Consider the following 12,427-nt stretch of genomic DNA (forward strand, 5'->3'; position numbering starts at 1 on the left):
GATCAAAACACTCTATACATATTTGAAATTCTCAAATAATAAAAAGATTATTATTATTACTTTAAAGTTGTAGAAAGTATTCTGCAGCAAAGCTTCCCATTGGCCTTAGTGCTGGTTGTGCAGTCAGAGACACTCACTGCGTTAGCGGCCAGACTCCAAACCACCACATGCCTCTTACCAGAGCTCAAGTGAAGACTGGCTGTGGCATTGCAATGCTCTGGAACTCGGCATAAATACGGACAGGCAAAGCATGTTTTGTCATACCTCTGTATCAAGAGGACATTTTCACTAAAGAAGGTTAATTAGGTTCAAAGGCTAAGTATACAGAACAAGATGGATATCCTCAAGAAAGATATCCCCAGACGGAGAAAGAAAAGGAGCAGTGAGGTGTATTCCTTCCGCCTGGAGCCTCAAAACATCATTATTCAAGATGATGGCCAAGGTCAAGAGAAAGAAACTGAAGGTCAGATAATGAAGGACATAAACACAGGTGCTGCAGAAGAAGCAAAGAGCAGACTAAGGAGTAAAGAGCCTGAACTGAAGAGGCTGCAGATTCATGTGCCAAGAGGGAGGGAGCCTATCTCATGATACAGACAAGAAGACACGATCCAAAGATGAATCCTCTAAGACACAAGTCTGAGGAACACGTGGCAAAGAACAGTCTTCTCATTAATAAGGGAGCAGCTTGCCAGGCGGTGGTGGCACACACCTTTAATCCCAGCACTCGGGAGGCAGAAGCAGGCAGATCTCTGTGAGTTCGAGGCCAGCCTGGGCTACAGAGTGAGTTCTAGGACAGGCCCTCAAAGCTACACAAAGAAACCCTGTCTCAAAAAACAAAAACAAACAAACAACCAAAAAAAAAAAAAAAAAAAAAAAAAGAGCCGCTAAGTTCATCTAAGAATGGTGAAGACAGACACAGCACACAGAAAGGAAGTCATCATGAGGCAGAAGCCACTCAACATCTAGATCTAATGAAAGTCTCCATCTAAGTAAGAAAGGAAGAAGTCTTGGTCCAGGAATAGGGATCAAAGAAGTCTCAATCCAGAATCAGAGATAAGGAGAAGTCAAGGTCTAGAAGCAGGGATAGAAAATGATTGATCAGAACACATTCAGTCAAGATCCAGACACAAGCTCAACACTAGAACAAGGAGCCGAAGTTGAGCTAGAAGAGATTGGGAAGCCAAGAAGAGTAGCTGAAGCCTAAACTGACACCTAGTCCATCCCCTTCAGAGGCAGAAAGACAGCAATGGACACCTAGGAAGCTTTAGTTCAGAGATTGGAAAGGGAAAAGAAATAGCAAGAACAACAGCAAAAGCCTATGATTGGAAACAAAACATCAGGAAACGGCTTCAAGAGTTGCGGCTCGAGAATCTGGGTGTTGCTGTGCTGTTGTGGTTGGGAACACAAAGGACTCCTCAGATAGCTCCAAAAGCTCCAAAAAGGCCCTGCAAGCTAACATCCAGGCAGAGACATGCATCGCCAGGCACAGCGACTGTAACCAAGAGCTGTTTGCTAAGCAAGAGGAAGAAATAAAAAGGCTTTGGCAAGAAAGAAGGCAACAAGGCTCAGACTGCCAGAGTGTGAGAAAATGGAGTTCTGGAAACAAGGACTGGAATGCCAAATGTAGAAACTTATGAGCATTAAGTGTGGTGAAGCTGGCCAGCTATAGCTCAGTTTATACAGAAAGCTACAAGTTGTTGAAGCCAAAGTAAGTTTTTCAAAATCTCAATACTCAGTACAAAATGGTAAGATCACAAATGCACATGCAAAGAGGAATGGGTTTGAGCTTCCCATTGTCAATGCACAGAGTGGATACAGTTTGAAGAGGATCAGCTTGGGACTTTACAGACTTATATTGATATATGGTCTTTGTTCACCACAGCTAGTATTGTAGCTTGGATGGGTGTTGCATTGATTTTAATTTATTGAAAAATATGATTTTCTTTATAAATAGCAGATAAGTGATACTGGTGTTGGTGTTTGTAAATAAGGTTAAACTCACTTCCATTGAGCTTGACAGAACTATAAAAGGACAATATTTGTTAGTTCACGAACTCTACCTTTCAAATATATAAAAGCTTGAGGTGGCATAATATCTCATACATAAACTTCTTATGTTTGATGTCCTGTGTACTTTTGCACTTAAGCTTGTTAGTTATTTTTATCTATTGATACATGGAGGAAATGTTATGTACATGCTCTGTAGAAGAGCTGGCCATTGATAATAAAAATGGTTTTCTCAAAAAAAATCTATGGAAAGGAGGTTGAGTCTGGACAGAATTGGAGAATCAAATTCAATAAAACAAAGATATTCTATTGATATAATGCTTTAATCTGTGCCATCTTAGATTACTTCTGACTCCTTTAAAAGATAAATGCCTGTAATATTTATTCCTGGTTCTCACATAGTATTTACATACCCTATAAGATTCAGAATATTGTTGGGGATTTAGCTCGGTGGTAGAGCGCTTGATTAGCAAGTGCAGGGCCCTGGGTTCGGTCCTCAGCTCAGGCAAAAAAAAAAAAAAAAAAAAAAAAAGATTCAGAATATCTCTAGGCAAATCTAAAAGTGTTCTAATATCTTTTGTTGTGAAAGCATGTGTATACATATTTATAACTTGTGTTATATGTAAATTGAGGTGGAGGAACTTTATGTTATAGAGACAAAGTAAGAACTTCAGCTAATAAAGCCTGTCAAGAAAATGTAAGTGATACTTTTGGATGGGTTTAATAAGTTAATTTCATATAACATATTGAGTAAAGAATAAGGATTTTTTTTATACTTAATTCCTAATCCTACCACATAACACCCATGTAGCCTTACTAGCACATCTTCCCCTAAGGCTTAGAACTTAAGCTTCAGACAATCTTACCTATTAAATAAGATAATAAATAGAACCTGTTTTGTAAGAAAGCCTTAAAGATTAAGTGGGCTAACACAAAAAAGCAGTTAGAGCTCAGGAAGCAATCAGAACTTAATGTAGTTTTATTTCAATGTGACTGTTTTACAAAATGCTTTTCAAGTATAAATAAAATATATGATCATAAGGTAACACCATTACAGTTATACATTATACTGGTATTCAGTGATTTTTTTTCTGTCTGTAAAAGTGACAAGAATTACTAAATGTGGATGTGAAATTTTTATTATTTATTCATATTGTATGGATTAAGAAGCTATGGGGATTGATAAATCCTTTCAATTTAAGCCATAGCTGTATTTTAATGAAAGCACATGCTTACAGTTAACTTTATGCCTGTCTTAACAATTATGTAGATTCACTATTTTAGAACTTTAAAAACAATATTACTAGTGATCATCAAATTTTGGATTTTATCATTACTGTAGTGTTCTCATAATTCTACCATCTTGATAACTAAGTCAAAGCCAAATAGAAATTTAAAATTCTATTAGTTTATGCCTTGCTTAAGTACACCTGCCTAGAAGTACAGTTATGAATCCAAAATATTGAGCAAGGTTGGCTGTTAACTTCAAGGTGTTCAGATTAATTGTTCCCATAACTTAACAGCAAACACAGTATAAAGAACTTTCCAATTTTGGGGATTGGAAACTTTCAAGTTTACTGAAAATTATCCTTAACTAATGACTATGCTTCTTATCTAATTTTATCATCAACATCTTGCTATACTTGCTTCAGATGTTTTTATAATAGTAGACACATTACAGGTACATTTGGAGCCTTTAAAACTACTTCCTTGTCAACATAGAACATTTACTTAATTGAATTTAATATTTGCACTTCCTAAGTTTTTCTGTGATATTAATATAGATGTCTTATGTACAAATGTACCCAGTGATTTATACAATTATTCAATGATTTTGAATTCACATAATGATAACTTAACATTGACATGTTTATCTTTCTGCAAAATTTTAAATAAAAATATTTTCAAGTATTTGATTTAATTTATCCTGTTGCTTAATGGTTCACTGACTGAATATATAAGTACATATTTATTTACTTATTAACTTCAGTAGAAATAACATTGTGGTGAATAGTTTTGAATAAATTCCTTTTGTACAAGTGAGAAAATTCTCTGGGGTAGAAGCAGAATTAGAGAATTGAAATATCCTGCATATATATATATATATATATATATATATATATATATATATACACACAAACTTCACTAGATAGTAACAAAATTATAGACAAAAATATGTGCACAAACTTATAATTTCATGAGAATTATGTTTGTTAAAATCATTGTGTAAGCATTTCTTCCAAAGCATCTGTAATTTATCTTTATTGACAAACATTAAATCCTGTTATTATTTTTGTACACTCAAATGGGACAGAAAGAAATGAGAGGGGCCTGGAATCAGTTTGTCATGGCTAATGTGAGGTTTGGTGAGACACCAAACCCACAGCTCAAATTTCACTGTATATTACAGTACAGCTTTCAAAAATCAATGTTCAAGCCTTATCCCAGAATAATTACACTGTATTCTCCTGGAGTGGAAGGGGTATGGAGTCTTGACTGTCTTTAAGGAAAGATAGCCAGTAAATTTGGACACGTATTCAGGACTTCCTAGTAAATTAGATGACCCCTACCAGAAATAAAATATTATTTCATCAGTGAGATGTAAACTAAGATGGAAATCCAGAAAAGGTGAAGCCAAGGAAAGGCCTTGCCTGTGGGATCACCATCTCCTAATCACATACAGCAGTTGCCTAGTCCAGCTCCAGCCACCAGTTCATGCCAGCTGTATACTTAATTCGAATAGGTTTTCAGTCTAAGTTGGTGAATGTATATATACAATATAAGCTTCTAATGATTGCTTAGAGATAATGGAAGAATTGGGGATTCATTGAAATGCCCCAAATTACAATGAAGGAAGGAAGATTTTAATTTAGTTTCAATTTTAATGTAAACTAGTGGCATAAGACATTCAAATCTGCTTCATAACCATGTCAAATATCATACTTTAAAAGGAGTTTCAAATACTCTTTTGGGAAAGTTTTTGAAATTTCATCTACTGTAAGAACCATTTGTCTTTATTTTTCTGTAAAGGCAATCATTTCTTTACCTTTCTTTCTTTTGAAAAAAAACAAAAGAAAACAGGGTCTAATGTAACCCAGATTGGGTCCGAAGTAGCTGTGTAGCTGAGGAAGCTGAATTCCATTTCCACCTTCAAATGCTGGTGTCACACTTTTGTGCTACAGTGTCCTTCTCTTGATATCATTACTTTTTAGGCACTGTTGGGGAGAGACAATTTAGCTTTGCTGGCAAGATTAGGTGTAAAACTCTCAGAAAGTTAAAGACTCTATTACTATTTATGAAGCAAAAAGATATTAACATTATTATATAGTTAATGTAAGTCTCTCCCACATTTAGGAAAAAGTAAAATTTGTAAAGTATAGTCCAAAGTCCCACAGGAACTTCTTTAAAAACATACTTACTCAGTAGTGTAAGCAAAACTCAAGACACCCAATGTATTTTCAAATTGTTATTGTGTGTTCAACTTGAAGTTGAGTTTCAAGATGCAGTGGCCATCCAGTGGTGTGAGCCAAAGATCTGGCACATGCTGCATGTCCTTCAGTGTGACCAGGAAGTCATCAGTTAAATGTCACACTAACTCTTTTCTCTCTTCCAATTCAGTGCTGAGCACAAGAGAAGAACTAAATATGTCCAGAAAAGTCTTAATCCTGAGTGGAATCAGACAGTAATTTATAAAAGTATTTCCATGGAGCAGGTATGTAACTGTTATTTTATAAATGACAGATGTAGGCTGATGTAGTAGTGATGGCAACATTACAGAAGAGTCAGGGCCTCTATCAAGGTTTTCCACATACAATAAGAGTCCATTAAAGACACGGAAGAAATATATTCAGTGATAATAAATGAGGAAAGTTCAAAGGTAAGGTAAAAACAAATGCTCATATTTTAACAAAGCAGCCAAAACATGAACAAATAATTTAGTGAAATGAGGCTTTTAGAATAATTTTAAACGAAACATTTTCAATAGGCTCGCTTAGATTTACACATTGGGAGGAAATATTTTCAACTGGCTGTATTTTTTTTAGAAGGAACATTAAAAAAATAAAGGTGAAATGCATGTATTATTTATTCTACCCAACTATGACGTTGGAGTTCATTTATGTAAATTGAAGCTTCCCAAGAGGAGAAAATTAAAAATGTAATGGTGACTACCATAAAACATCAAAACCAAAAATAAGTGTTTGGAGACAAAATCATATTAGTGCATTTATTTTTTAATTTAAAGGAATGTGAATTCCATAACTGTCATAAATAACAGTAGATAAATATCCCTTTAATGCCAGCACTTGGGAGGCAGAGGCAGGCAGATCTCTGCGAGTTCAAAGCAAGTCTATTCTAAAGAGCAAGTTCCAGCATAGCCAGGGCTACACAGAGAAACCCTGTCTCAAAAAACAAACAAGCAAAAATGAGCCAAAAGAAAGAAAGAAACAGAAAAGTCATAAGATAAGATAATTTACAGGAAACAATCTTTCAAAATGAGGTTCTGGTTTGCTCTCTGGAAGGCGAATATGAATATAAAGTTATAAATGAATATTAATCTGAGTTCTTTAAAAAGTTAACTTCTGCAGAAGTAAAAATGCTTTGTTTTTTGCAATGATTGAGATGAAGAAAAATGTAAATGCTTTAGGCTCATGGCTTTCATGTATTTAGTGAGTATAGACTGCTTTTTGTTAAGTGAGTAGTAAGAATGACATGAAGTGGATATCACCAGTTTATTCACAAAATAATGAGGTCTCCTATAATCAAACACTAGACTGAACTACAAATTAATCATTAAAATTTCATACAACATTTAATGTAGAATCTTAAGTAAAATACCAAGTATTTTCATAAAATGAAAAGAATTCAAGGTGAGAATCATCTATGAATATACTGAAATGCATGTTGGAGATATGGGGCTGATGAACGCTGTATCCGAATGCAGCTCATGAAGAAGACATTGGAGGTGACAGTTTGGGATTATGATAGATTCTCTTCCAACGACTTCCTTGGAGAGGTAAGTCTTTCCTTTTGTATACTGTCCCCATATGCCACAAATTAAAGCATGATGAAAAATAATTTTTTTGAGTTTACACAATAGCAGTTCCTGACCAACATCTTTTGGTGGGTAAGTTAATTTTCTGAGTTACTTTTTGAATAGGTGAATAGAAACTTGAAAAAATGATTTTCAGTATACCATTTGATGTACTCTTTAATTTGGTTAAGATTAAATAGTGTTTTAGCAGGAAAATAAAAAAAATCACAATGTGATTACAAATGAGATCTAAGATAACAAAAGAATTAAAAACTTAGCTGGCTTTTTAAAAGACAATACCAGTTTCTTGAATTGCTCTTCCTTACATATAGAGATGTAACATTTCACATTGCTATGGATGATTAAATATCATGCTAAAGATTTTCAAATGCCTTAAAAGTTAAAACTAGATGCAAGAGAAGACACTTGAAGTAATTATTACATAAATTTGTTAGAAACCACATAGGTCTAAGAACAGAATCAGGGAGAGTGAATAGACCTTTGGGTGTTTTTTTCAAGATTGTTAAAAACTATGACATTTATTTAGTGCTTTTAAATTATATGTATGTACACACTATAGGTATATGATTTCCAAGAAACATAAAGCTTACAAAATTTGTCACTTTCTTAATCAGAACTGTGTGTGTTGCATGTGTTGTCTCTATAATGAGGGCTTGTTTGAATCTACAGATACAATCCCTCTCTTTCCCATCAAATCCACACCACCAAAGCCTGGCATTCAGAGTCCTTCCTAGTTCAGCCACTGAAACTAGTGTTGATTGTATGCAAAATTATTCTAGAATAATAGGGTTATATTTGGTTTACTGTCATATTTCAAAATATTGACTTACTGAAGTCCTTCTAATTTACTCTTGTTTATATGAACCTAAATCATATATCTACATTATTTATTATTTGTGGACTCTAAGATGCCAATGACTGTAAAAACACAATATGTGTGTGTGTCCCATTACAAAAGGAAGAACGCTAGGTAAGCCATGACACAATGCTTTCTCATCGTTAGCTGGTAGTCACATCTCTATGTAAAACATTAAAATGTGCTTTAAATGGAAGAAACAAGCTGGTATTTGCAAATTACTCATTCTTTTTCTTCTTTTATTAAGTCCATCTGATCAAAATCATGCATTTCTTCTGAAGTAAAAATAATTTGATAGAACAACCCAAAACAACTCGTGTTTCATAAAAATGATGACCTATGACCCTGTTCTTTTTATATTATCCAAGTAAATTAGGGAATAGTCAAAGAAATGATATAGTTCAGTTTAATCCCACATTCATTAAGCATCTCAATATCTTGGCTGAGGAAAAATTAGGAAATACACAAAGACAGGTGAGAAAAGCGACATCACCATCCTTAAGGTTGTATTAATCACCTGTTACATCCTCAGTACGTTTTAGGTCATGGAAAAACTAATGAACCAATTGTAGCTCAGTCCATGTACTTCACTGCTTCCTTGTCTTTTCCCAGGTACTGATTGATCTATCTAGCACATCTTACCTGGACAACACTCCTCGGTGGTACCCGCTGAAAGAACAGACCGAGAGCATTGACCACGGCAAGTGTCATTCCAGTCAGAGCAGCCAGCAGTCCTCAAAGCCCTCTGTGAGCAAAAGCAGAAGCCATGGCATCTTCCCTGACCCATCCAAGGGTAGGCGACGTTTCAAGTAGAACACAGTTGTTTGTCTGTTTATTCAGTCAGTAACTTCTTGAGTTTGAGTGCCTCTGTGTTTAACATACATTGTAAAGTTCAGTTCCATTGGGAGAATTAATATGGTATTGTGAGATGTGCGCTTTGAATTAGGAATAACAGGCTTTAAGCATATATCGGCCCATACTGAGGTGTTGGCTTTACTGTCTGCATTTCCTCATTTTGTAAAAAGGAGATTGGGCTACATAAGCTAATTATATTTCTGGAAATCCATCCTAATAGGCTTTTAGAAAATTCACTGAGCTACTTCATAAAACAATATAAAATTCCTTCTAGTATGTTGACTAAAACATGACCATCATTACCATTTGGATCTCTGAATTCTCATGCAGTCTACAAAGAAAATTTTACATTCTGTTTTTACTTTTCCTATGAAAAGAATTTTCCCATTTCATCAAAACAAATGGCAATTCAAATTCTTCAAGTCTTTCCTAGATGTTGGATTCCAATCAATTTTTAATTTAAGTAAGTGTTATTATACACAGGGTTTAGCAATAGGCACAGCATTTTCATTGGGATGGATTTTCCCTTTATTTTTTAACAATTATTCTATAACATAAGACTAATATATATGTGTATATATATTAATATCATCAATCTATATAGGAGAAACATGTGGTGACTGGATACATGAATTATTTATAAGTATTAAAGACAATTAGTGAGCACTTCTTCCTACTGAGAGTGCTTTTGTGTACATCAGAAGGGAACAGAGTGTGTGAAAATGTTCTAGAGGGTGAGAAGCCAAGGTCACATCTAATAGGCCACTGAGTTAATATAACTGAGAACCACCAACAACAGAGACTTTAGAAGACGATTTATGCATTTTTTAGCTTGGGTTTGGATTCCACATATCCATTTCAACTTTGCCATGCTCAACCTTCTGCAAGATGACTAGCATAAAAATCTCATTCTTCTCTCTCACTCTGGTCTAGTTCTCTGCATCCATACATTCTGTTTCCTAATTCAGTGAATCGACAGACGCTCTATTCCAATATGTGCTAATCTGCTCATCCAACATTTCACTATGGTTTTACTTAAGCGTGTCTGCAGCTGAATAAACCCACTGTCTTTTACCAGCCTCTACAAGTATGAGTAGAGCTGCTGGGAAAGGACCAAGCTGAGGCAGGCATCTCTTACCTGAGGCTGCTTTCAACTCATTCTTGACGAATCAGTCTCTTCTCCAGGCTGGGCTCCCTTTTCTCCCTTCCTTGAATTGCTTTCAAATCTTCAATCACATTACTGTATGGTCTGAAGTTGCACAAATGACCCATGAAATATAGCATTAATGTAGATCTTAGACTGTTTCAAATTACGTGTAGACTAGGCTTTGACAGCAGGGGAGCTGGGGAGCAACTTTAACTCATTTTTTATCCTTTTGTAACCAGACATGCAAGTGCCCACCATTGAGAAATCCCACAGTAGTCCTGGTAGCTCAAAATCATCATCAGAAGGCCATCTCCGATCTCATGGACCATCTCGTAGTCAAAGCAAAACCAGTGTCACGCAAGCCCACCTGGAAGATGCAGGAGCTGCCATAGCTGCGGCCGAAGCCGCCGTGCAACAGCTCCGCATTCAACCAAGTAAAAGACGCAAATAAATTCCTCAGCATGGCAGCTTAATGTTCATCTGTTGCCTCTCTCTCCTGCTGTCTTTCCCTGTTTGCTTTCTGTGTTTTGGCATCCCCTGCTCACTCTGTTCTCTGTCCTTTTGTCTGTGTAAGAACAGTATCAATACGTAAATATGCTCCTCCGCCTTTCGTTTTTCTTTTTCTTTTGATTTACATAGACAAATAAAACTGGCTGTTTCTCCTTTGTTCCCACCGTCTATCCAACCTGGCTCATAGTATTTGGTAGTCATGTCTGTGAGTTTGCAGGCACAGCAGTGTTGTGTGTGTGTTTGTGTGCACTTCCTTCTCCTTTAGAATACACTAACTACAAGCACAAGCGACTGCCAGTTTCTTAGCCTTATCCCCACAAGAGCAAGCACAGGACACACACACACACACACACACACACACACACACACACACACACACAAAGTCAGGTTAGCAATGTGATACTTGGACCTGAAAACACTCAATATTTAAGCAGATGCTTAGTGAGACCAATAGTCAAATTCCAGAACCTAGGGTGAAAAGCCTTTTGAAGCAATGTTTAAAAACAGGATGCATGGGAAAAGAAGCTAAAGTATGAACCTCAAAGTCTCCTGAAGAATCTGCAGAAATTCATGTTCTCAAAAATACATATTTTTTCCTATGCATATAAGCTTAAGTGATGAGGCAACATAATCTCATTAAGGGGCACAATCTGGTCCATTCTGTTGGATCACACTTTGTACAGAATAACAGACTTTACAGATTATTTTTTTTCCTAATCAGTGGACTGTTTTAAAAGTCAAGAAGTGCCATGTCTAGTAGTTAGTCCATTGAAGTCTAGCCATTCACTCCTCTTTAACTGATGAGTTTTCACTTGTGATATTTTCTGATACAATTCTATAAAAATCTGAGTGCAGATGCCTCCTGGCTATAGATATGCTGTCCCTTCCAAATAGCATCAGCCAGGGCATGGAAGTAGTTCCTTCTTTTCCTCCTCCCTCTGGTCATCATTTCCAAGGAAACAGCCAGTTTTAACCCCTTCAGTGCTGTGCATGTGGTGTCGTTTTGGCATTTGAAAACACGGTTTCAGCAGAACAAGAGCACACTTCTGTTTGCATGACTGCCATTGAAGCTGGTTCCATCTGAGGATACACTCTGGGTTTCCATTTCACCCACACTGCCACAGCAGCACATAAAAGCGGTCAGTGTAATCATGCCAGGAAGCAGCACAGACACAGCATAGCAGGCGTCCTCCCCATTCAAAGAACTCAGTCTGATACTCTGCCTCCACCAGCCAATGGCAACCAAGACCAAAGCCAGCTAGCCCTCAGGAAGGTGATGTCTGATGGACCAGTCAAAGCAGAAGGAGGTGAGCAGAAAGGCCCTGTTCAAAGCACACAGCAAGACCGTCCCCCAAACTTAAAGCTCTCATCCTTAATTTTTAGGGATTGTCTAATGAAATATGTTTATCCCCTTTTTAATGTGCTTTTGTGGGCATGGCATTTTAGGATTTCATCATCACCATGTAAGTCCCAAGATCAGTCTCATAATATATTGACTACAGTGATTTGTATTTTTCTATGCACTGGGCGTCTTTTGACTTTTGTTGGAAAATAGTTTAACAGTATTCATATTGCAGAATGGAATGCATGCAACTAACCTAATCTGTTCAAGCATGACTATAAAATATGTTGCATTGTGATAAAAGTTTACATTGCTCACAATTCAAGTTAGCATACCAGTTGGAATGTAGATACAGTTTTTGTTGCGTATATTTGACGTGTAACTTTTGGAAATGCTTGGAGGAAAGCAAAGGAAAAATTGTTAATGCACTCATTCACCATGGCACAGAGGAAGTTCTCTCCTGAGCCTACAAGCAGACATCTGTGCGTGTTTCCTTAGCTGTTAAGTGTACCAGCTGTGTTGGGCATGTGAATATCCAAGTGCCTGTGTAATAAATAAAGTATCTTTATTTCATTCATAAACTACTGGGTTCTGAGCCATTGTTATATGATGCAGCACAGAATGAGTGTGTCGGTTTTGTTTTTATTTTTCTCCTTT

At 36.3% G+C, this 12,427-nt stretch overlaps 1 protein-coding gene across 3 annotated transcripts in view; it reads left to right on the forward strand.

Moving 5' to 3' along the window:
• Pclo (piccolo presynaptic cytomatrix protein) overlaps positions 1–12,427 on the forward strand; it is a 341,154-nt gene that overhangs the window by 279,031 nt on the left and 49,696 nt on the right. For 2 of the 3 annotated variants that reach the window (XM_036180305.1, XM_036180307.1), the window contains exons 17-21: positions 5,626–5,719; positions 6,950–7,021; positions 8,529–8,709; positions 10,158–10,352; positions 11,661–11,735. In XM_036180305.1, the coding sequence (XP_036036198.1) occupies positions 5,626–5,719; positions 6,950–7,021; positions 8,529–8,709; positions 10,158–10,352; positions 11,661–11,735 (617 nt within the window). The remainder of the gene's footprint in view (positions 1–5,625; positions 5,720–6,949; positions 7,022–8,528; positions 8,710–10,157; positions 10,353–11,660; positions 11,736–12,427) is intronic. The other variant, XM_036180306.1, reaches the window with a different exon arrangement.

This window comes from Onychomys torridus, chromosome 3 (genome assembly GCF_903995425.1).
Source record: "Onychomys torridus chromosome 3, mOncTor1.1, whole genome shotgun sequence".
Classification (NCBI taxonomy): Eukaryota; Metazoa; Chordata; class Mammalia; order Rodentia; family Cricetidae; genus Onychomys; species Onychomys torridus.